The sequence below is a fragment of the Mauremys reevesii genome, linkage group 2, assembly GCF_016161935.1.
Source record: "Mauremys reevesii isolate NIE-2019 linkage group 2, ASM1616193v1, whole genome shotgun sequence".
In the NCBI taxonomy this organism is placed as follows: domain Eukaryota; kingdom Metazoa; phylum Chordata; order Testudines; family Geoemydidae; genus Mauremys; species Mauremys reevesii.
The window spans coordinates 197,838,383-197,864,414 of NC_052624.1; the positions used below are offsets into that span (position 1 = coordinate 197,838,383).

The 26,032-nt window shown below is 39.4% G+C and overlaps 1 protein-coding gene across 5 annotated transcripts in view; it reads left to right on the top strand.

The window, feature by feature from the left end:
* The first annotated feature begins 3 nt into the window (after window positions 1-3).
* Window positions 4-26,032, top strand: part of CEP76 (centrosomal protein 76) — a 37,258-nt gene continuing 11,229 nt past the window's right edge. The window contains exons 1-9 of one of the 5 annotated variants that reach the window (XM_039525130.1): window positions 4-160; window positions 8,895-9,050; window positions 9,517-9,598; window positions 10,026-10,250; window positions 11,787-11,972; window positions 14,270-14,367; window positions 15,790-15,918; window positions 17,702-17,893; window positions 20,134-20,300. In XM_039525130.1, the coding sequence (XP_039381064.1) occupies window positions 47-160; window positions 8,895-9,050; window positions 9,517-9,598; window positions 10,026-10,250; window positions 11,787-11,972; window positions 14,270-14,367; window positions 15,790-15,918; window positions 17,702-17,893; window positions 20,134-20,300 (1,349 nt within the window). In that variant the 5' untranslated portion in view covers window positions 4-46. Of the gene's footprint in view, window positions 161-202; window positions 226-387; window positions 573-1,762; window positions 2,142-8,894; window positions 9,051-9,516; window positions 9,599-10,025; window positions 10,251-11,786; window positions 11,973-14,269; window positions 14,368-15,789; window positions 15,919-17,701; window positions 17,894-20,133; window positions 20,301-26,032 lie in introns of those variants that run through there. The other 4 variants (XM_039525132.1, XM_039525131.1, XM_039525133.1 and 1 more) reach the window with 4 other exon arrangements.

Sequence of the window (26,032 nt, forward strand, 5' to 3'; positions counted from 1 at the left end):
CGGGGCTGGACGAGAGGCGGCAGCGAGAGGAGCGGCGCGGGGGTTCATGACAGAGGACGGGTCGGGGCTGGGTACCGGGCTGTGCTTGGGGCGCGCCATGGCGCTGCCCCCGGAGAAAGTCTCGGAGCTGAAACAGATCATCCGGCAGCAGCTGACCAGGGTGAGGGGTGGGGGGAGACCGGCGAATAGCCTCCCCCTCTCCGCCGTTGGGAGCGCGCGAGCTGGGTCAGCTGATGCCAGGGCTTTGCTCTGCGCGAACGGGGGGGCTCGTGCCACTGCCAGCTTCAGAGTGTGTGTACAGCCATTCTAATGCCGTTTGGGGGTAGGCACGTGCCCCCACCCACGAGCCAGCCTGCAACCACCAAGGGAGCCAGTGTGTCCCGTGGTTTGTACCTCACCACAACCGCAATTTGGTGGTTCTGTGGAGGAGTTATCTGCACCTTCTGTGCGTTGCCCAAATGGGGTTAAGTGCTGCCCGCTGCCTAGGGGAAGACAAAGTGCCTGGACTTTTTCATTGTATCTTCAATCAGGTCTTTGATTGGAACATTGCAAGCAGTTCATGACTCGAGCCAGTGAGTGCTGGCAGCTTTTCCGTTGGCCTGTATTCTTGACATGTGGATCTGGAAAGGCTTCCTGGATTTGAGTTGGGCAAGAGGGAGTGAATTGAGGTCTAGGTGTATGAGATGTTCCAGAGTAGCCAGGATCTTGTTGGACCACAGCAGCATCTTACCTGATGTTGACTGGCACAATGCCTTCCAAAATGGAGAGCCCCTAGTATTGGTTGGTATTGATTTGAGAGAACTCCTAACAATCCTGAGTGTGACATTGATTTCAGTGTCAACAAGATTGGTTTGGAAGCTCTTGCATACAAACTGACGCACAATACTCTGCTGTTGCCAAGACCAGAGCTTGTACTGATGTTCGAAGCATGTGTGCATATCATCCCCAAGATGTGCCAGTGAGCTTTTGGATGATGTTAGCCCTTGTCTTTATCTTCTTTTTGGTGTTATCAAGGTATTGGCAATAGTTCAGCATCTAGTTGAGGGTAACTCCAAGGTACCCTGGGTTGTAGTCATGTGGTGGAGGCAGACCACAAAAGTCTACTTTCAGTGGCACTTTGGCATGTTTGTTCACATGGAAGGCAGAGAATTGGGTTTCAGTTGCCAAGTTTTGAAATAGTCTCAACTGTCTGGAGGTCATTGTTCATCACCTTTTCTATGGCCTTCAGAGAGACGCTTGTATTGCTAGGGCAATATTATTTGCATGGCTGAATTTATGGGATGATGTGACCAGATTCTCGCTGGTGTAGAAATTGAATAGTGTACACAGATCTCTGTGATTTGCTGGCAGATTTACCAAGACGTACAGTGAATCTTGTGTTACTCAGCATCTTGGTGATGAGTTTGATGGTTTGATTGGCATGAGAAAGCTTCAACAGAAGATGTTTGTGCCATACGGTATCGTATGCAGAAGACAGATCAATGAATGCTGCTGCTTTTAATTAATGCTGATAGCTGGGTTTTATGTAGTTTGTTAAGACCAGCACCCGGTCACACTAATTGTGACCATTTCTAAATCCGGCCTGCTCTTTAGGCACCAGTTGCTGCAGTATCTGCTGTAACCTTTGAAGTAGGAGCTGCTCCAACATTTTATAGCAACTGCTAAGGGCTGCTGGCTTTTATGGTCAGTGGCCTCTCTTCTGGGCTTCAGAATGACTATGATCTTAGCCCCCTTTCCACTCTTTTGATATTATACCGGAAGAGTGGACGTTGCTGAAGAAGACTACTAGCCACCTTCAGACCAAGTTTTTTCAGGAATTCTGGATATATTTTGTCCATTCCTGCTGCTTTCCTGGACGTAGTGTTGGAAAGACCCTTGTCCACTTAATCTACTGTGTAGAAGACAGAAAAAGATGAAGGTGCCGAGGAGCAGATGACAGCCTTTGTGCGATTTGCTCTGTAATGTATAAACACAATTAATGTAATCAAATTGGCAACTGAACCTCCTTATGGGATCTCCTGGTCAGAAAAGCAATGGCTCTGGTTACTGAGTGATTTCAAATAAACAGCCTCCCAATATGTTTCTTGCCTCAGGGTTTGTTTTAAAAGTGAGGTTTTTCTTTTTACTCCCGCTTTGTTAGGGTAAGTATCTGCTTGCCTAATTATTGCCCCCCTTCCAACATCTGTTTATTATTCCTTCATCTTGTTTCTCTTCTCCTCTCTGCTCTGATTAGTCTTTTCCTGGGCTTGCTCCATCTGTCTTTTTTTTTTTTTTTTAAATATATCACAAAAAATACCAAGTTCAGACCCTTTAGTCTGTTTTTCTCTCTTCTCAATCTTTGGGAGAGCTGGAAAGGTCATAGGCCATAGAGAAAAGCTGTGATTTCAGTTATGTGACGTGAGACAGAGTGGGTAAGGTGGAGAGAGAAAGGGAGGTTTCTGCAAAAGGCAGGACCTTAAGAGAAGACTCTTGCACCATCAGCTACCAAATTGTGTAACAGGACAGAGGAGGCTAGTGGTAGATAAGTGAAAGGGATTGGGAGTAGGAAAAGACAAGGTCTTTGAGGTAAATTGGAGAAAATTGGAACAGATGAGATCTATGTGAATCTTATTTATAGGTATTTCTCTGATACTTAGCACCAGAGAATCAGAGTACCTCACCTACACTAATTAATTTAGCCTTACACTGTACCTGAGAGATTGGAAAGTATATTTATCCCAACTTTACAGTTGAGGAACTAATATACAGAGATTAAGTAACTTCCATATGGTCACACAAGAAGTCTGTGGTGGAACCAGCAACAGAACCCAGATCTCATGAATCCCTGCCTAGTCCCTTGAACACAAGACCGTCCTCATAGGGACGAGGGTATACTACACACAATGTGTGGGCAGAACTCTGGAGTTTGAGACACAAAATGATACAAAAGCATGGATAAGATTTCATAATGGTCAGATTTGTAGATATTTGGGAGGAGGAGAGTTCAAGGTCTGGAATGCTGTCAAGATAATGGACAGGGAAGCCAAATAGTTGAGGCCTGGTTTACACTTGAGTTTTACCAGTATAGCTATTTTAGGTAGGGAATGAGGTTTGTTTGTTTTTTTGTTTTGTTTTTTTTACTGAAACACTTACACTGGTAAAGGCCTTATTGTATATGCAGTTATGCAAGTGTAAAGGTGTATTAAACCAGTACAGTTATTTCCTTACCTGAATGGGAATAACTATAACAGTATTGAGCATCTTTTTACTGGTAGAACTGCTGCCACACTAGGGGGTAATAAAGCTTTAACTATACTAGTATAGTTGATTCCTGAGTCAAGGTGGGGAATAGAGATGAGTCTGAAGATACTGCTTTTGTCCAGAAGAAGTACTTCTGTCTTGAAACAGTCATCTAAAAGAAATGTAGAGGAAGCTGCATGTTAACTTAAGGTGGAGAGGGTGAACAGAGGAGAGTCATTAAACTTGAATCAGCGTTTTATCTTCAGAATGTTTAATATGGCCATACTAGGTCAGAACTGTGGTCCATCTAGCCCGGTACCCTATCTTCTGACAGTGGCCAACACCAGGTGCTTCAGAGGGAATGAACAGAATAGACAATTTTTGAGTGATCCATTCCCAGCTTCTGGCAATCAGACTCTAGGGAGATCCAGAACATGGGGTTGCATCCCTGACCATCTTGGCTAATCCCTATTGATGAACCTATCCTCCATGAACTTATCTAATTATTTTTTGAACCCAGTTATACTTTTGTCTTTCAGCATCCCCTGGTAGCAAGTTCCACTGGTTGACTGTGCGTTGTATGAAGAAGTACTTCCTTACATTTGTTTAAATGTACTGCCTAGTAATTTCACTAACTTTCTAGTTCCTGTGTTATGTGAAGGGGTAAATAACACTTCCCTATTCACTCTCTCCAGAGCATTCCTGGTTTTATAGACCTCTATCATATCCCCTCTAAGTCGTTTCTTTTCTAATATGAACAGTCCCAGTCTTTTTAAATTCTCCTCATACAGAAGCTGTTCCATACCCTTAATAATTTTTGTTGCCCTTCTCTGTAACTTTTCCAGTTTAGTATGTCTTTTTTGAAATAGGAGAGACAGAACTGCATGCAGTATCCAGGGTGTGGGTGTACCATAGATTTATATAGTGAAATTATGATATTTTCCGTATTTTTATCTTTCCATTTCCTAATGGTTCCTAATATTGTATTAGCTTTTTTGACTACTGCTGCACACTGAGCAGATGTTTGCAGAGAACTATCCACAATGACGCCAATCTCTTTCTTGAGTGATAACAGCTAATTTAGACCCCATCATTTTCTATGTATATTTAGGATTATATTTTCCAACGTTGATTACTTTGCACTTATCAACATTGAATTTCGTCTTCCATTTTCTTGCCCAGTCACTCAGTTTTGTAAGATCCCCTTGTAACTCTTTTCAGTCAGCTTTGGACTTGTCTATCTTGAGTAATTTTATATTGTCTGAAAACTTTGCCACCTCACTTTTTATCCCCTTTTCTAGGTCACTTATGAATATGTTCAACAGCACAGGTCTCAGTACAGATCCTTGGGGGACCCCTTTATTTACCTGTCTCCATTGTAAAAACTGACCATTTGTTCCTACCCTTTGCTGCTTATATTTTAACCAGTTACTGATCCTTGAGAACTTTCCTCTTATCCCATGACTGCTTACTTATTCATATGAGCCTTAGGTATGGAACCTTGTCAAAGGCTTTGTGAAAGTCCAAATACATTGTAGCATTCTGATCACCCTTGTCTGCACGCTTGTTGACGCCCTTAGAAAATTCAAATAGATTGATGAGGCATGTTTGCCCTTTACAAAAGCTGTGTTGACTCTTCCTCCACTACTTCTGGGGGAATTCTGCATCACTGCGCATGCACAGAATTCATGTCCCCCGCAGATTTCTTTACTTCTCTGCAGAAAAAAATCTTCTGATGGGGAAGCAAAGGGAAACCCACAAGAGCAGTCATATGCCCCTCCCCAGCAGCGCAGGCAGGTTGGTTCAGGCAGGCGGTAGAGATATTAAATCACCACTAGGATGGGGTGTGGGAGGGCTGGGCAATCATGCGTGTGAGAGGGAGAGAGACACTCTGTCCTTCTTGCTCACTATTGCTTGGCATAGAGAGGCAAGGGTTTGGGGTGTTTCTGAGGAGGTAGGTGTGGGGCAGAGTAGATTGTAGCAGCTTGCCTGCTTAGTGAATTGTTCACATTGTCTTTTGTGAATTTCCCCAGGAGTATAAAACAGGGGTGTAAAAGTTTTAAGGCTCCTTTATATTGCCAGAGTGGTGTAAAGGACAGTATGGCCTTATAAATGCTTATGGTGCTTTAGTGATTAGAACTGGTCTACATTTTTGGGCTGAAAAAAATTCCTATCAAAATGTTCTCCATGAACTGTTCAGTACTTACCTTTCTAGAAATGGTCAGCGGTCAATATAAGTTGTGAGTTTGATTCCCCAGCCCTCACTTGCTCTTCAGTTGCCTGTGAGGTAACATTGAGCATATGGTTATATTTGTTGACCAATAACTAGAAATAAAGGGTCAAACCTAGCTACATTACTATTCGACAAAGGGGTTTGGGGATTTCCTCCAATGCTCCCCACTCCCATTCTGCATCCATTGTATTGTAGTTTAAATAAACTACCGAAATAAATTAAACTGGAATAATTACATTGCATTATTTTGATAAATAAAATGGCTAGAATTTTAAAATGTTGTGTGCAGAATTTTTAATATTTTGGTGCAGAATTCCTCCAGGAGTACTCAACATACTGTGTTCATCCCTGTCTCTGATAATTCTGTTCTTTGCTGTATTTTTCAACAAGTTTGCTTGCAGTTAGGCTTACTGGCCTGTAATTGCCAGGATAATCTCTGGACCATTTTTAAAAAATCTGTTACATTAGCTATCCTGGTACGGAGGCTGATTTAAACAATATTTTTACATAGTACAGTTAGTAGTTCTGCAATTTCATATTTGAGTTTCTTCAGAACTCTACCATGTGATCCTGGTGACTTATTACTATTAATTTATTAATTTGTTCTAAAACGATCTTTGTTTACACCTCATTCTGGGATAGTCGTTCAGATTTGTCACCTAGAAAGAATGGCTGGGAATCTCCCTCACCATTCTCTGCAGTGAAGGCTGATGCAAATAATTCATTTAGCTTCTCTGCAACGATCTTGTCGTCTTTGATTGCTCTTTAGCACCTTGATCATGCATTTTCCTCACTGATTGGCAGGCTTCCTGCTTCTGATGTACGTTAAATATTTTTGCTTTAGTTTTTGGGTCTTTTGCCAGTTGCTTTTCTTTTTTGGCCTGTATAATTATACTTTTTACAGTTGACTTGCCAGGGTTTATGCTCCTTTCTATTTTCCTTGGTAGGATTTGACTTCAAATGTTTAAAGGGTGCCTTTCTGTCTCTAACTGCCTCTCTTACTCTGTTTAGCCATGGTGCCATTTTTTTGGTTCTCTGGTTTTTTTTTTTTTTTTTTTTTAAATATGTATTTAGTTTGAATTTCTGTTACGATGTTTTTAATTTGTTCCTATGCAGCTTGCAGGCATTTCACTTTTGTGACTGTTTCTTTCAATTTCCATTTAACTAGCTTTCTAATTTTTTTTAGCTACGCTTTTTGAAGTTAAATTATACTTTTGTGGTTTTCTTCCAGATTTCCCTCCCTCCACCAGGATGTTAAATTTTTAATTACATTATAGTCACTATTACTGAGTGGTTCAGCTTTTATTCACCTCTTGGACCAGATCCTATGATCCATCTAGGACCAGAGCTGTCCCTTGAGTAGGGCAAATCGGGGCGACTGCCCTGGGCCCTGAGCTTGGGGGGTCCCACGCTTTGATAAAATTGGGACTGTCCCGATATTTAGCCCTTTGTCCTGCATCCCAACCGATGTAGGATTTGGACACCATTTGTCCTGATATTTAGATGAGGAGGCAGGCGGGGAGATGAGGCAGATAATTGGGGTGAGGAGGTGAATGGGGAGGCAGGCGTACGGCGAGGAGAGCGGCAGATGGGGGGGCATGCTGGACGGATGGCGACGAGACTAGCGGGGGCGGCGAGGAGGAGAGCGGTGGGGTGGGCGGACCGGGGAGTGTGTCGGACTGACGGCGGGGAGGCGAGTGGTGGGATTGCAGGGGGAAGGACATCAGGGTGTGTGAGGAGGTAAGCGGCAGATGGGCGGCCGACGAGGAGAGGAGACTAGTGGGGAGGCTGATTTGTCCCGGGACCCGCATCCTCCTAGGGACGGCCTTGCCTAGGACTAAATCAAGAATTGCCTCTCCCCTGGTGGGTTCCAAGACTAGCTGCTCCAAGAAACAGTCCTTAATGGTGTCTAGAAATTGTATTTCTGCATCTCGTCCTGTGATGTACCCAGTCAGTGTGGAGTTAGCTGAAATCCTCCACTATTCTTGGGAATGTAGAAATGCTTTCAACAGAGAGAGGAAGCTCAGTGCATTCATGTACTGTTTATTGGTTTTAATGACTGCTGACAAATTATCATCAAATGAAAATCATTATATACACAATTTGGAAGTGAAGGTTAAAGGTAGCTTCAAAATTACCAGTGTAATGTAGGGAAGTATTTTGGGATTTCTCCTATTTTTGGAAACTGGTGATGACCATTCTCCCCACAGTCAAAATGGAAAATGCGTTGTGTACTGTATTACTGTTTCATCCGGACTGCTGTGTGTTTGCAGGATTGTTAATTTTAATCCACTACCATGCTGTTGAGAAGCGTATAGTTCTAAGAGCACTATACTTTCATTGAGGGATATGGCTTATTTAAATATTATAGGAGTATCAAAAAGTAGTGTTTTAGTGGGTAGATTGTTGTACAGGATGTAATATAAAGTTACTCCTGGTGGAATTCTGTGCCAAAAAATTAAAAATGTCGTGCACAACATTTTAAAATTTTGCATATTTTATTTGTCAAAATATTACAATATAATCACACCAGTTTCAATTATTTTTGGTCATTTGTTTCAAAATACCTGTCAGCAAGTATGTCTGTAACAGTACAGAAAACACAAAAGATTCAGGAAATGTTTTTTGACAAATAGATTCCTTACTAGGCATATTAATACAGAACTCTGAGTAATAATTCATTTAAACTAAAATACAAAACTATATTTCCTGCACGCCTCAGAAAAAATGCAAAGGCTTGGGAGAGTCAAGGGTAATGGAGGAGCTGAGGGAGAGGGAGGTAAATTGCTGGGGAGGAGCCTGGGTGTGAACTTGGAGGGTTGTTGGGTATGCGTGGGAAAAGGTATGGAACAGTTTTTTGGGGGAGGAGGTGGGGAGGGATTTTTGGGGAGCTTCCCCCATGCAGACCCTAGATGACCCCTAGCCTCTCCCATTCAGTCAGGCACATCTGCCCCTGTCCCTGTGTGTGTCTGTGCCCTCATCCAGCCACTCCCGTATCCTTTGTAGCTTTGCACCCCCTTTTTCATCTCCATATGTCTCTGTGCTCCTACCCAGCCACCCTGTGTCTCTCTGTACCCACTCCCCCCATCCCCATGTGTCTGTGTCCCCACCCAGCCACTTCCCTGTCCCTGTGTAGCTCTGCGCCCCCTCCACCATCGCCATGTTTCTCTGTGCCCTCACCCAGTCACCCTCTGTCCCTGACTTCCTGTACCCCATCCCCATGTGTCTCTGCCCCCCCGAGTCCCTGTGCTCCACTCCCATTCAGCCCTTGCCCCAGTCTATCCTCCCCCACTAACCCTTATGAGCCCGTCTGACCCCTGCCCCGCCCCCAACCCTATACTGTCTGTTTCCGCATAGCTGGGAGCTGCTGCTGTTTTTGCACCACAGTTCACATGCGCAGTAGCGCAGAATTTTCCCAGGAGTAATAAAGTGTTCTGTTTAGATGGATGTCCATGGCAGAATCCGAGAAGTACTTGCTGAGACTATACGCGAAGAATTAGCACCCGAGCATCAACAGTTATCCGCAGAAGATCTGATGAAAGCCCTAAGACGACGAGGAATCATTGATGATGTTATGAAAGAACTTACATTTGTAACCGTGAGTAACTTTTGAAAAAGAAAATATGTGAATCAGAGTGAAAATATCATCATCTTAGCACTGTGGAAATTCTTTCACTAGAGAGTGAAAGCTCAATGCACTCAAATGTTACTTATATTAGCTTTAATAATTGCTACCAGATTGTTAGCAAATCAGTTTAACGTTTACTCTGACCTCATTGAATGACACTATTGTTTCTTAAAATCAGTTGAAGTTATGTGTACAGTATTAAACTATCCAGTCGGATGGAAGGTCCTAGCCACTCATGAGAAGGATGGTGTTTGAGGCAGTGTAGGGTTGGGAGTGAGGGATTCTCAGGTTTCAAGAGCGTTATGCATCCGACGAAGTGGGTATTCACCCACGAAAGCTCGTGCTCCAATACGTCTGTTAGTCTATAAGGTGCCACAGGACTCTGCTGCATTTCCTTCCTTGACTCTTTAAAAATGTATTTTAACTATAATTCTAGGATATGAATGACAGAGAGATGACTTCAACTCCAAAACCTTCTACACATTTTGTTGACAGACAACCTCCAGTACTGCAAAAAAGTATGTTTTTGTTAATTTAATATCTGGATCATAGTTCCATAAGAAATATGAGATTTTACTTACAAGATGTAAAGTTAACTATTGGAACTTTTGAAGTTTTTGATTTGTGTTTTAGGAATTCAGTTAAAATAAGTACCATTAGGTACAGAAAGCAAGAGGTTTTCCTGTTTATTAAAAGGAAATAAAACAGTGTAAATAGAAGAAAGACATGCCATGTAAGCAGTAGCAGCAACAATAACAACAAATCACACATTTTAGTATAAATTGAAATGTTTGCTAAATATTTTAAGAACCAGTTTTATCCATTCTTTCAAACACTTCCTGTGGAAGTATATCTTGTGATCTCTTTTATTAGTTTACTGATGTTTTAAAAACATTTCTTAAGACCTGTTGGCAGTTTCTTCACATTTATTGCTACACTTTGCAGCTAACATTGACCCAACACGGAGGTATCTTTACCTTCAGGTTTTGGGTGGAAAAGCTTTTCTGGAACATCTGCAAGAACCTGAACCTTTACCTGGTCAAATTTGTTCTACCTTCACTCTGTGTTTGCACTTTCGAAACCAACGTTTCCGCTCTAAACCTGTCCCATGTGCCTGTGAACCAGATTTTCATGATGGTTTTTTACTTGAAGTACACAAGGATAGCCTAGGTAAGGAACACCGTAAGTCTGAAAATAATATCATGTATTGTGCTAACCTTTATGGAGTTGTTTCAAATTATTTGATATTATTTTGATCAATAATATAGCAAATACAAGTGACAGTGTTCATTTCTGATACTTTATTTTTTCAAAACTACGTTCACCTAATCATGATTTAGTTGGAAATGTGAGGATTGTTTGTGACCATTGCAATAATTTTTGAGTATTTATCATATCAGAATTAAAACATGTAGATGGATTAGATCACATTAGAGGTGGCTAAATTAATAATATTAGCCTGTCAATACAGATGGTGGCTACTGCCACATCTATTGTTGGCTGTAGGCTTTGGTACAGTAATGCCAATTCCTTTCCTAAAGGGATACAGAAAGAATCTGTTAATTTAGGAAAAACAGTCAAAATATGTTGAAAAAGGAGTTTAATGGGCAAAATTATTACCGTGTTGTAAACCTCCAAAATATTTTAATTGAAATAACAAGATGAAACAGGATGTATGTCATGCTGGAATATTGCTGTACCTTGACTGCATAGTTCAAGGCTAGAAGCTTTGTAGCCACTCAGACTAGACCTATTCCATTGTCCTATTGAAAATATTAGAAGGCCCTCTCATTAATTTTATAATGTATCAAAATAATGTATAGTTCTTTTGTTAAAATAGTCAGATAGTAAAACAGCAGATGAAGAGTCCACATTCATGCATAGAGTGGTATAAATGAAAACATAGGAACATAAGAGTTGTACCACATCAGATCAGTGGTTCACCTTGTTACCAGATGCTTCAAAAGAAGGTATTAGAAAGCCCATACAAGATTATTATGGAATAACCTGACCACAGGGGAAGTTTCTTTCTAACTGCTGTCAGTTAGTAGTTGGCTTGTGCCCTGAAGCATGATGGGTTATATTATTTATTTTTTAAAGTATCCCAGCTAATGTAATTGAGGATATTCTCAATAACATTTTTAAGATAGGTATTTAATAAGAGCTTTCCTCAAATATGTCTTGTGGCAATGAGTTCTACAGGTTAAGTATGCATTGTAGTTTAAAAAATCCCCCAAAGACTTCCTTTTATCAGTTTTAAATTTATTACCTTTTTCATTTAACTGAATGTCTCATTGTTCTTGTATTATTAGAAAGGCCAAATAAGAGTGCCCAAGTTTACTTTCTCTCTAACAGTCATTATTCTCTGTACGTGCATCTTGACCCCTTCCATTTGTCACCTTCGTAAACTAAACAACCCTAATATTTTCACTCTTTCCTCATATGGAAGTCTTTCCATGGCTCTGTCATAATTTGTTTCTGAACCCCTTCTATTTCTCCTATATCTTCTTTTGAGATTGTGGGACATGAGTGGCCAGAACTGATTGCTTTTTAACTTGTGCAGTAATTTAAAAAAAAAAAAGTTTTAGAGGCTGTAATTGTGTGTTCTCTTAAAGCAGTTTTAGTGGGGAGAATTTCTATTACAATGTTGTGATTGAAGTAATGTATCTGTAATATGCTTGTTTTGTATTGGTCTAATAATGGCAGGTGACGGAAGTAAAATGGTGGATGCAACCACTATGTTATCAATATGTGATCCAGTGCATATGGTTCTGATCAAAACTGACACGTTTGGTGAGACCACATTAGTGGCATCTTATTTCTTGGAATGGCGATCAGTCCTTGGTGCAGAGAACAGAGTAACAAATGTTGCTGTAGAACTTCTGGGTGTAGGTAAGATTAAACACGTCAGCTATAATGGCAAACTAAAAATTGTATAAAAATTGCTTGTGGCTGAAACCAGTATTTACAATATGGTTTCGTCATGATTTGGCTAACTAACATAGAATAATATCTCCTAATAAATTACATGGGATACCTGTAATCAGATTCTTCTTTACTGTCATCTGACACAGAAAATATAATATTCCAAATTCACTTCTTTGATTGGAGAAATTGTGAGGTGGGACCTCCCCTCCGTTTGTATTCTGCAGAGCTTAAATAAATAACCAGACAAGACTACCTAGCCAGACAGATCCAAAAGATGAGGCTGATCCACCACCAGGAAGTTCTAGGGTTAGCCTGCAGAGAAGCTCATTTCCACTTACTGTGAAAGGGGAGGGTGTTGGATTTTTACTAAGGTGCTGTCTTTGAACCCTGGATAGGGGCTTCGTATTTTGTCAGCCTATAGCTAGTAGCGATGTCAAATCTGAAATTCCAACTACCACAGCAAATGGAAGGGACAAGGCTCTTTCTGTTTACCTGCTCTAGAGCTTCCCGGCTGCTGCACGAGTGAAAGGTTTTTGGTACTCAGCTCTTTTGACTGTTGCAAGGGGTGTAGATAGAGGTTTAGGAGGAAAGAAGTTTCTGGACTCCACCTGTCAACCTCTGTGTTCACTCCCTTTTTATGAGTGAATATTTCCCTGTCTGCCTCTTCTGCTCATAGCCCTCCAGAGCATCATTGGTGTGAAATTGACATTCTTCACCTTTTCAGAGTTCTGAATAGCAGTTTTAAAACCAGCCACAGAGAGCACTGTGTTGTGCTCTCAGTTCTACAGGTTACCGTGATTGACTAAAGCATGTTGCTGCTAAGATAGTAGTACAGTTTTAAGTGTAGCTTTAATACATGATTTTTTTCCAAATTGGGGTGGAACTTTTAAGTCTTGAGGCACTATAGTTTAATGGACCACACATGAACTTAAGATAGGAGGAAGAAGATCTTGACTTCCAGTCCTAGCTCTGCAATAGATTCGCTTTGTACTCTTGGGTAGGTCACTTGAGTATTTTCTGTCACAGTTGTTACATCTATAAAACAGGAACAACTTGCCTACGTATTTTAGAATATTGTTGTGAGAATTAAATCATTACTGTTTGTACGTTTTAGGTATTACATAAGTGCTAATTTAAAAAAAAATTGCTCTTTTTTTAAATGGATTAGTCCAGTATTGATGTACAAGGAATAAAACCCCGAGAAAGAAGCTTGTTTAAGGAAAAACAACCCTCCTATGACCACACCATTGTTTTATATTACCTTCAATACGTTTTTGTGGATTTTTTTAAAATTTAAATAAAAAGAACCAAATAGCTCACTGACAAAATAAAATTATTCAAGAAGTTTAACACTAAGCCACAGACTTGGGTAGAAGAGGGTATGAAAAGTACACACAAAAACATTTGAGAATAAGGATTTGAATAATTTTTAGTTATTAATGGAAAAGACTCCTGTCATTTTTCTACTTGTTCACTCAATTAAAGCATTTAAAATCCATAAAAACACTATCTTGTCCTCCTTCAAACTCCCCTTGTGTCTTACCTGTGTTGTGAGGCACGTGATGTATTTTGTAGATGCTGCCATTTGATGTAGCTAGACCAGTGGTTTTCAAACGTTTGTACTGATGACCCCTTTCACATAGCAAGCCTCTGAGAGCGACTCCCCTCCACCCCCCCATTAAAACCACTTTTTTTTTTTTTATATTTAACACTATTATAAATGCTGGAGGTGAAGTGAGGTTTGCAACCCCCATGTAATAACCTCGTGACCTCCCGAGGGGTCACGACCCCCAGTTTGAGAACCCCTGAGCTAGACAAATAGCTAGCTGACACTGTTGCTTATGTTGCTAATTTCACTGTTGCCTCATCCTCCTCCTAAACCTTTTTGTTTTGTTTCTTACACCTGTTAACATCAGGTCATAATCCTAAATTGTGAGATCTCTGGGGCAATGACTCTCTCTTTTTTGGGGGTGTGTGGGTGTTAAATCTTTTTGTACAATACATAATGTAGTGAGTCCCTTATCCTTGAATGAAGCCTCAAGATGCTGCTGTCATACATATAATAAAGTACACACACAAATATTTAAGGATCAATCTAATATGATCGTAAGAAAAACTTGCATCTTTCTTTTCAGAATTAAAAGGGACAGATTTTTTTTTTTAATTAACTTTTTTGTGTTCATTCTTGGTTGACTGATCTATATGTCATAGATGCCTCTGAAATTCTCAGTGAATTGATCAAGCAATATTTTGGTTCAAAGGTACAGAATCAAAGGTTTCTGTTGGAGTCCTAAATATCAAACTTGAGATGTACCCACAGCTAAATAAGACACTGTCCCAGGAAATAGTTAATACTCAAGTAAGTAATTCATAATTTGTACGGAGAGTGTTTTTGTTTTGTTTTTAAATTCACCCAGCTGTCAAATTTCAGACGTGTTGATACTAAGGGTATGTCTACACTACTTGCTGGATTGGCGGGCAGCGATCAATCCAGCGGGGATTGATTTATCGCATCTAATCTAAATGCGATAAATCGACCTCCCGCCCCCCCCGATCCCTCTCCCGTCGACTCCTGTACTGCAGCGCCGCAAGAGGCACAAGCAGAGTGGATGGGGGAGCGGCAGCAGTTGACTCACCACAGTAAGTCGATCTAAGTACGTCGACTTAAGTGAAGTTATTCACGTAGCTGAAGTTGCGTAACTTAGATTGATTTCCTCCCCCGTTGTAGACCAGGGCATAGATTCCAAGGCCAGGAGGGACCATTGTTATCATGTAATCTGACTTCTGTGTAACCGTGGCTAGAGAGCTTCCCCAAAAGAATTCCTAGAGCATATCTTTTTGAAAAACATCCAGTCTTGATGTAAAAATCTCCAGTGATGGAGAATTCACCATGACCCTTGGCAAACTGTTGCAATAGTTAATTACCATTGCTGTTAAAAATGTACCCCTTATTTCCAGTCTGAATTTGTTTAGCTTCCATTTCCAACCACTGAGTTGGGTTATGTCTTCCTCTGTTAAATTGAGGAGCCCATTATCTAATATTTGTTCTCTCTGTAGGTACATATAGACTGTAATCAAATCACTCCTTAACCTTCTTTTTGTTAAACTAAATAGACTGAGCTCCTTGAGTCTTTCGCTAGAAGTATACAAAGTATTCTTCTCTGACATTGTATTTTTAAATTGTCTTAATGTTGAACAATGATATTAATCTAAAAATTCCCTATAAGCAGCTGTTCTCCTTAGTAATTAAAATTGTGATGGATTTTTTTTATTTCAAGTTACATCACCATGTACGTTTTATCCTTTAAACCTAATTTTAATCACCTTTAAGCAGAAAAATAAGGTAGCTTCAGCACACTTCTTTTTCTTGTATACATGACATATGTGATTGTCTTCTTACTACCTTTCCCCTCATGTTGAAAACCAGTAAATATTAACATGAAGACACAGAGGTTGTCCTCCACTTTCATTAATAAGACACACAACGCTGATGACAAATCTACTAGCTCTTTGGTGTGTTAGCATCCAAATAAGAAGTATAACACTAAGTTTTCATTACTTGGTAGGAAATATTTCAAACCCTAAATAAGATTACTTTCAGCACTTGCATAACTATTATTTTAAATACTAAGCTGCTGCATTTTTTTTTTTTTTTTAAAGAATGGAAGGAATTGATGCTGCCACTGCTTACTGTGGTGACCATTTACAGTTTAGAATTTTTTCTCATAGCATTAATGTATATCAGGAATATTAAAGTTAAATAAATTTATTTTTACGGTAGCTTGCCTTAGAACGCCAGAAAACAGCAGAAAAAGAGCGTTTGTTTCTCGTGTATGCTAAGCAGTGGTGGAGAGAATACTTGCAGATAAGGCCTTCACACAACACAAGGCTGGTAAAAATCTTTGCACAGGTTTGTGAATTCTTCTAAAAGATTCAAATATCTGCTCTACGCCTAATTGTATGTATAGACTACAGGTATAAGTAATCTGTTTTGCATAAGAGTATATATTTATAGGTACAGAATACGTTTCGATGTGATATAAACTTTCATCCTAATGACTCTGAGAGTTCTGCAATACTTACAAGTGACAAAACCTAAATTGATTTATGCAGGTCATTCCAAACAAGTTCTTATGCCACACTAAAACATCATGTACTCTATATATGCCAGATACATTACAGAACAACTTTTAAGAATATTATCATGGGACTGTTTTATTGAAGCTGCTCAGAGTTTAATAATGTTAGAATAAATCCCAGTAGAGAGAGAGTCAAAGTTGCATGGTAAATTTATTTATCACATGGTTACCACCTCCACATATTTAACACAAGTATATAAATGGAAGTTATGGCTGAGTTATGACTGCCCACCCTCTGCTTACTATTCCATCTCCTTCAGAATCCTGATGAGCTTCAAACAGCTGCCACTTCTCTTAAACCAATATGAGTAGAAAATATTTCTCTGGCCACCCAAATATGGATTTCCCTCCCCAAAGTTACATCTGACCAAAGTCTGAACACAAACATCTCATATTTTTGATGTCCATTATCTCCTGAAGCTGCAAGCCTAAATAAAAGAAACTAAAAACTTCTATTCCTAGAATACACTTTCCGTAATCTATGTGGTACATACATAATATAGAATATGTATGTTAAAAGGTTTTATTAGCATGACCTGTATAACTTACTACTAGTTTTGCTTGACTGTGTGATTTTGCAGTGGTAAAAGTGAACTTTTATACTGCTTGAAACTTCTTAAAATTATGAAGAAGCTGGTGCTGCAAGCATTCCTCATAACCTGATAGGAGATCTTTCAGAATCTTCTCATTCTGATTTCTTGGAGATATTGAGGAAGATCTAAGAATTATTAGCATCTACTTGATTTTGTATGAATTAAAATAACCCCAATGTGCATAAAAATAATGATTATACAATATATTTTACCTTGAAATATTGTGGGAGGGTATTGGAAGTGGGATGTAGAGTATATCAGTAGCTCAAAACCAGCCCTGCTTGGCAATAAACCTTTAGGTTACTGCCTTGTGACAATGTTAAATAGGTCTTTAAAATGAGCTGGTGAATGTTTACTGTCAGGACCTTTCTTGGCTTTTATGCAGAAACTTTTGACTAATGCTACTAATCTCTTTAGTTTTAATATTTTTGTCTTTGCATTTTACATAATATGATGTTTTAATGAAATGATTTTATAATTTTATTGCAGTTGCCTATGTGGCACCCTGAGTTACTCTGAAGTGGGTGCACTTTATAAATAAAATTAATACCAATCTCAGTAGAGCTGTCAAAGATTGGCCGAGCGACTTCTCATTCCTAGAAGGGGAGGATGAAGTTGAAGCTAGTACTGCTACTGCCTTGTTGTGTCTGTTCTGTGGATTCAAGGACTATCTGTTGTCAATCTGGCACTTTTTAACCAACACTAAATTAACTTAATTTCAAATTTTCCTTTAATATTTTTTAGTTTGCTTCTAAAAGGGTATTAAAAACAAAACAGAAGCAAATCAGAGAAACAATTTTTTTTTAAATGGCTTCTACTTTTAAAGCTAAAGATCAGAGTTAGCTACACACAGGTTTCATCTTGCTATGCAGCAGTTCATGCCCAGAAAAGATTGATGGGATTTTGCTTTCACATGGAACTTTGATTAATCCCCATTCATGGCAATTTTTTTAATGTTCAGGATGAAAATGGGATAAACCGTCCAGTATGTTCATATGTCAGACCACTTCGAGCAGGCCGGTTGCTGGACACACCCAGGCAAGCTGCAAGATTTGTTAACGTCCTTGGTTATGAAAGAGCCCCCGTTATTGGAGGAGGTGGTGGTAAACAAGAACAGTGGTGCACCCTTCTGGCTTTTCTGTGTAGAAATAAGGTATAATGGGATATTCCTTTGTGTAAAACAATATGCTTATTATAACTGCCGTGCTATATTTTTAATTATTTAAAGTGACTAATATTTTATATGTTGAAAAATATACACATTAAACTCAATTTCAAAGGGGATATGTTCTAAATTACAAATGATAACCCGTGCTTATCTTGTATTTTTCATATCATGACATATACATTAAACAGTAGGCAAGGAGTGTTTTGAATGATCCAAAGAAAAGTGAAGTCTCTTACAAGCCTCTTTTTTTTGAGGGGGGATATGCTATAAACAGGTTGGAAACAAATCTTTGTATTCAGTTTTCACAATGTACATTAGACTAGTAGGGACTATACAGTTTATCATGGATTGCACCTACTGTATATCTGAATAAATATCTTTTCATCACAAATAATCCCAGAATGCAACACAGAGAAGCAAGAATCTTCTGAACACACCCCTACTGAAGTGCTGCCACCTCAAGTGTTAAACCATAAAAAATAATTTCACCTGTATGTTTATCATAGGAAGTGCAGAATACCATAGCCAACTGAAACTGCAGGCAGAATGCAGTTTCCCAAGTTAAAATTTAGTTCAAATATTACACAATTCCTGTGAAAGGTCCGTGGGATCTTTAATGAGCATTAAAGATGGATAGAATCTTGGTTTAATTTCTTATCCTTCAACATTATAATGACCCCTAACATCAGGTGGGGGCCCTATGGACTCACCCACACTGCTTTCAGTAAGTGCTTTTTGGGGGGGTTTTACATGAGCATTGAAACCTTGTCAGGGTATAAAATAATAAATTTAGGAAAACATACATCATCATGAGAATAATTCAGGAATGCAGTATTTAACTTTCCTGAAAAGACTCATTGTCTACACTGGAGTGTTATGCTTCATGCAGGACTTTTGGAAAACTTTTTCTTAGAGGTGAAAGTAGAGAATAGAGCATGTATTTTAAGGAAGACAACTTCTGATCTTCTTTGTAAATCTTGGAAACCATATGTTTTTGTTTGAGAAATGCAAAACTCTGACATCTAATATTTGAGTCACTGTTTTGTAAAATCTCAGCTGACTTCAGGATATCTCAGATCACTTTCAGTATTTACGGTAATTCCTTCTCGGAATTATTAGGTATATATTTCAAAGAATTGCTTTACAACTTCTGAAAGAAGATGTTCTTTTGTAGTTGAGAGTTGTATCTAGCTGCATTAATTTTCTTTTAACTATTCTAAAGATTTTTTTTTAAATATGTACTTGCTTAATGATGATCTTAAAAAAAAAAAAACTTGAAAAATAAAATCTAAAACTTTTTTCTCTGTTTTGTAAATTGGCTTAATTATTACCCTTGGGTGTGATAATTCAATAGAGCTTTTGTTATATTTCCAGCAGATACTTGCCTGATTTATGTACCTTTACTATTTCAGAGGGCTGCTTCCTGTGTTGATGTTCTTCCAGCTCCTATTTTGGTTTAAAGTCACTCCAAAATAAAATAAGTAGAAATATTCTCAAATAATACTCATATCCTAAGTGTGATGCAAGATACAGAACAAAAGTTTTCTTAAAAATTGCATCACACTGATTGATTCAGTTCAAAATGAAATTTTGTTTTTATTATTGGGGGCGTTTTTTAGTCACTCTTAGAGGAAATGAAGCAATAAGTCACAGAGAACTAAGAGACTTGTCATGTGGAGAGATTTAACAGGCCACCAGACTAGAATAATAAGTTTGTCTGTGAAGTGAGTTGGAGATCTCAGTCTAGTTCCTAGTGGTCAGGTATCCACATGATGAAACCACCACAAATAAAACTGTTAGTCTCCTCTGAGAGGATGAAAATGTAACGGGGATGGAAAGTGGCACATATCTCATGCCCCTTAGAAATATTGCTTCTGGAATGCAGCTGAGGCACACTGGCAGGTTAATGCATGAACTTGCCTTAGAGTATTTATTGTATGTATGGATTGTTTCTTACTGTTTCTCTGCTGTACCTGTCCTCTGGGTAGTACAGTCTCCATGGTTGTCAGACCTGCCATCTTCCATGAGTAATATATTCACAAAATAATTTTAAGATACTTGATAACACACACAATTTTCATTTTTAAAAATACTCTACTATTGTTCTACTGTGCTCTTTTTGTAGATAAATTATTTTAAAAAAAGGCTTAGCGCATCATGATTAGAAGCCTTAAAAATTACTGCAATTTGTGTTCACGCAGTTAATAAATATATTTGCTATCTAGGGTGACTGTGAAGATCATGCTAACCTTCTGTGCAGCCTTCTCCTTGGATATGGATTGGAAGCCTTTGTCTGTGTAGGAACAAAAGCAAAAGGAGTCCCTCACACATGGGTAATGACTTGTGGGACTGATGGAACCATCACTTTTTGGGAGAGTTTAACAGGACACAGGTGAGTAAAATGAGATTAGGGGAATTAAGATAATTATTTTCCAAATATAGGTGATGTTACTGCAGGTTCCCATTGTGACAGGTTGGATCACAGAAACCCGCTTGGGGCTGCCAACCGATGTGCCAAGACTACTTCTACCCCTTCTTTCCCTGCCAGCCTGGGACTCCAGCACCCCGTCTTGTTGAGCCAGATACGCCAGTCTGCTCCAACACAGACCCAGGGTCTGAACCACGTGCCCCAAAGCTGCAGACTTAACTGAAAGCAGCTTACAGAAGTGTTCCTGTCTTTAACACTCAGATGCCCAACTCCCAATGGGGTCCAAACCCCAAATAAATCGGTTTTACCCTCTTTGAAGCTTATACAGGGTAAACTCATAAATTGTTCACCCTCTATAACATTGATAGAGATATGCACAGCTATTGGCCCTCACCCCCGCCCCCCAGGTATTAATATATACTCTGGCTTAATTAATAAGTAAAAGTAATTTTATTAAATACATAACGTAGGATTTAATTGGTTCCAAGTAGTAACAGAAAGAACAAAGTGAATTACCAAGTAAAATAAAATAAAACAAAACACAAATCTAAGGCTAATACAGTAATAAAACTGAATACAGATAAAATCTCACCCTCAGAGATGTTTCAGTAAATTTCTTCCACAGACTGGATGCCTTCCTAGTCTGGGCACAATCCTTTCCCCTGGTACAGTCCTTGTTCCAGCTCAGGTGGTAGCGAGGGGATTTCTCATGATGGCTCCCACCTTTGTTCTGTTCCATCCACTTTTGCATAAGATGGTAATCCTTTGTCTCTCTGGGTTGCCATCCCTCCTTCTCAACAGAAAAACATCAGGTTAAAGATGGATTCCAGTTCAGGTGACATGATCCCCAAGCCTTCATTCCTCCCAGCCTGACTCACAGGAAGGCCTGCCTGCAAACAGAGCCATCCACAGTCAGTTGTCCTGGTTAATGGGAGCCATCAAGGTTCCAAACCACCATTAATGGCCCACACTTTACGTAATTACAATAGGCCCTCACAGTTATATTTCATATTTCTAGTTTCAGATACAAGAGTGTTACGTTTATACAAATAGGATGATCACACTCAGTAGATTATACACTTTGTAATGAAACCTTACAAGAGTTCTTTTGTATGAAGCATATATTAGTTACATTATATTTGCACTCATCAGCATACTTCCATAAAATCATATAGAGTGCAACGTCAAACCCATCTTTTGGGTCTCTGTGTAAAAATCCATCGCACTAGAACAAGGAGCTGCCGGGTCTGAGGCAAGTGCCATTTCCTTATCACAACCAGGAGCCCAGGAGGAGTTGCCACCAAGAAGTAATGAGAATCTAAGCCCATGAGTGGGCCATGAGTGACAGCCCTCCATGATTACCTGATTGGCTGGCACTCTCCATATAAACTAGGAGGCTATTTCTGGGAGTTGTCTTAGCAACACAGACCTCCTAGTGTGCTTTTGTCCTAGACCCACACCTCACTGCTGCTCGCTGTGACTCGCCTGGATTCCAGACTCTTAGCTCTTGACCTTGGTCTGGCTCCTGATCCTGATCTTGGTTTACTGTCTTCAGCTTAGGACCCTTGCTGACTCCGTTGCAAGACCCTGTCCCGTCCTGACCCTGGTTCTCTCCCGTGCTTTCAGTGTGGTAATGGACTCTGACTTTGGCCTGGTCTGGCTCCAGACTGATCTTTGATTCTTCGGCCCACTTACTGAGCAGCTCACTCTGTGTCCACTGGCCACCAGTGACCTGGCACAGATGCTCTGCTCTTTATACCTGAGTTGTTTGGAATATCTCTATCTCAGAGTTTGAGACAGTGACCTACTTCACCAGCTGGTGATGTGCCAAGATATCACTACTGCTCTGCAGATGGAAGGTGTTTAAAACCAGCATGAGATCACATGAAATTCTACACTCTTGCCCCCACTTCACCTTCACGGAACATTCTTACATAAACTTCCAGTCTGGGTAACAATCCATTTATTCATACTTGCATGAAATGTATCATTTGTTTAGTTCATATTATGTAGTGCAGTCAGCTGATGAGCAACTGCTTCTCTTAAAGCTTCAGAGAGCTCAGTCAGTGAATTAACGTTGCTATGCCATTCTCTCACTTCAGTCATTTTGGAGGAGCATAGGATGCTCTGTATTTTGGAGTATGTAGGTTATATTTCTTAAAATCTTTCTTGTCCAATTGTTATGTGATATTGCATTGTTCAAGTAATAATACCTCCAGAGCAGAAAGATACATGTGCAAAATAAAAAGAAAAAATTAACTAGGGAGCACTCTGAGCACTGGCTTTCCCCTCATCTGCACTGACTGCATTTGCTTTTAAAAGAACAATGTCAAATTAACTACTTTTAAAGATATATATATATATATTCTCTTTCCCTCTCCTTTTTTGTGTGGAACATAGGGCCTTCACCGCTGCCTTCCCTGTTTGCTGGTCTCCTGATGAGGTCTTAGCTTCTTCCTGTCTCATTCTGATTGCTTTCAGTTTTCCATGTTATCTTTGGTCTACCTCATCATCTCTTGCTCTGGGAGTTCCAGTCCAATACTTATCTTCTTTGGTTCTTTTCTCCATTTATGTCACAGCAATCTCCATTTTCATTCTGTTTCATTCTCCTCTAGGTTCTTTGTGATTCTTTTTTTTAATTTTTTTTTTCTGGCTGTCTGGTATTGAGCATTTGTTTAAGGCAGCTGTTTACAGAAAACTGGAGTTTAGATAGTAAGGTTGATAAGTTTCCAAGTGTCAGCACCATATAATAAGACCGACTTCACAATGGTGTTAAATATTCAAAGTTTAGTTTGGAAGGCAAGGGTTTAATATTTCTCCAAATTATCTGTAGAGATAGAAAGGCATGTCTGGCTTTTGCTATTTTAGCTTTAAGGTTTTTGATTATTCCATATGTTCTACTTACAGTGCTGCCAAGATATGTGAAATATCGGATCTCTTCTAAGTCAGTCCCAGAAAATATTATTGGTTTTTCTTGTATGTTAATTCTTGTGGTGTTAACTTTCTCTGTGGTGATTTTCAATCCTACTAATGGTGCATTGGCCTCTGCATCTGCAAAGTTAAGGTCCTTTAACCTCTATGTGAGAATCTATTGTATGCCACTTGGGTATTCTGTGATTTTTGTCATTAACCAATCGCTACCAGTAAAAAGATCATGGATGACAAAAGACATCGTTGTCTGATGCTCGCGATAACCTTGAATGCTTTAGTCATGTATTACTTGGCATTTCCTATTTTATTAGAAGATCGGAACTGTGTTCATAAATTTTTGAGCAATTCCATAGTGGCATAGCAATTTCCATCACACTGTTCTGTCACTGTATCAAAGAGTTTGGAAATCAGTAAAATTCATATAAACCGGTGACTGTCATTTAATCAACAGTTCTATGATGATGAATAGGTTTACTGTGTGATAATACATGATTTTTCCTGTCTGAATCATTGTCTCTTCTTCTTATAACCTTGAATCTACACATATTATTCTAGCCAGAATAAAGAAAATGGTAAATACCTTACCTGGGATAGACAGTAGTTGAATGCCCTTCTAGTTTTTACACTGACTGAGGTCTCCTTTCTTTGAAAGCTTCAGTATGTGACCCTTTTTTTACTATTTTGCATTTTTTCTTTTTTTATAATCAGCCCATCAAAATGTCTACTGTGTTCTTCAAGTCTGCCTTAAGGATTTCAGTTGGAATGTTATCCGGCCCTCGTGCCTTTCCACTTTTTAACTGATTGACGGCTTTCTCTACTTCAACTCTCCTGATAGATCCTAGCTCATCATCCATTTCTTCTTCTTCTTCTGTACTTGGGAAATTGGCCACTGGCTTGCCATTCAACTGTTGACTCAAGTACTTCCTCCATGTATTTAGTTTTCTGACATCTTTGTTGTTAAGTTGCCCTCACTGTCTTGAACAGATTGGTTGGTATTTGTTTTTCTTTCTGACAACTGTCTAATGATGTTGTACAGTGTCTTTGTGTCATTTTGGGCTGAAGTAGTCCATGCATCTGTTGCCATTTTATCTATAAAGTTTCATTTGCCTTTCCTAGCACCCTTTTTGGCCTCTTTTTGTTCTTTAGAGCATATTTCTCCTGGAGTCACCGCATCTTGTGTTCTTGTTCTTGCTAGATTTTAGTTTATTTAATTTTGCATCTTCTGTTTTCTACAATATATCTTCAGATAACCATTTGTTGTGATGTTTCTCCCTGAATGTCAGCACTCCTTCACAAGTTTTAGTGAAAGTTTACTTTACCTCTTTTCATTTGCTTTCTGCTGTTTCATCATCTTAATCTTCAAGTCCTCGTATCTGTTTGCTAGCTTTTTTTTGTTGTCATCTGTTTTAGTTTGGTGGTGGTGTGATATAGACACCTGGTATTCAGATCTCTTCTTTGTTCTTATTTGTGTTATCAACTTAGCTATCACTAGTGTGCAGTGCATTCCCAGATCTGCCCCCTTCCTGCTACATACATCTTCTAAACTTCTTAATTTGTGCCAAATTGTAACATGATCAGTTTGTTTCCCTGTTCTGTGGTCTCGTAACCTCCAACTTACTTATGAATTATATGGTGTAAGAAGATAATTCTTCCAGTGACCAAGTCATTCATTCCACAAAAATCAGCAAACGTTTCACCATTTTCATTAACTTCACCAAAGTCTTGTTTCCCCATAATTACTTCCCTGCCAGTGTTGTTCCGTACTTTAGTGTTCACATTTCCAGTTACTAGAACATATCTTTTCAGGACCTTGTGTATTATGTTCTGTAGCTGCTCATAGAAAAAAAAATTTTTTTTTCCTCCTGACTAGCTTGATTTGTTGGAGCAGAACATTGAATAATAGAAAATTTCTGGAATATTGATGTAAAAGTATTATAAGCCTTTGAAATTGGTGCCCATTCTGTCAGGCTTTTGGCTGCCTTCCTTGATAGTTTCAAACCCATGCCATCTCTGTGTACATCACTGGTGTCATTCAATAGCCTAAGATATAGTAGAATGTTCTCACTTGACAGAGTTATTTGTCCTGACATTAGCATTCTCATTTTATTTAGGCCTAGTTTATGTAGTTTTATATCTATCCATTTCTTTTGTTACTTGGATCATTTCATCAGGCTTATGTAGCATCCGAACAGTCCATGTACCAATTTCGGTTATGGATTTAGGAAAGAGCAAACTCATCAGCACAGTAGCTTCCTTGTGGGATTGGCCTCTTCATGTCATGATTTCCCTTCTAGGTCTGTTAGAATTGAGCTGAGTTGGATTGAGTTTGTTGAACTAACCAATAGTGTAGCAACTGTAACAATGTCCGTTTTTTATGGGAACGGGTTATTAGCTCACTCCCAACCCCTACAACATGGGTCCCCAACGCGCCCACGTCCTGGCCTGTGGATGCTCGACCGTCGCCACAGTCCTTCGTCTGGCGCCCGCCGGACAAAAAGGTTGGGGACCACTGCCCTACACTATTGGATAATGCATGTTTTTTAAAATTGGAAAATGGATCTAATGGAAAATTGCCCAGAAAACACATTTTTGTAATTGCATCATTACAGTACATAGTTGGGAATGTGCACAGCTGCTGGAATGGTTCATGGTAACACCTTTGCAGAGCCAAGAGGGGAGCATTCACATTTTCTTTCGGTAGCCCCCTGCGAAGGGGTTCATTTATCACAGGAGCACGTCTTCATGATGTAGTAGCTCTCTCCCTG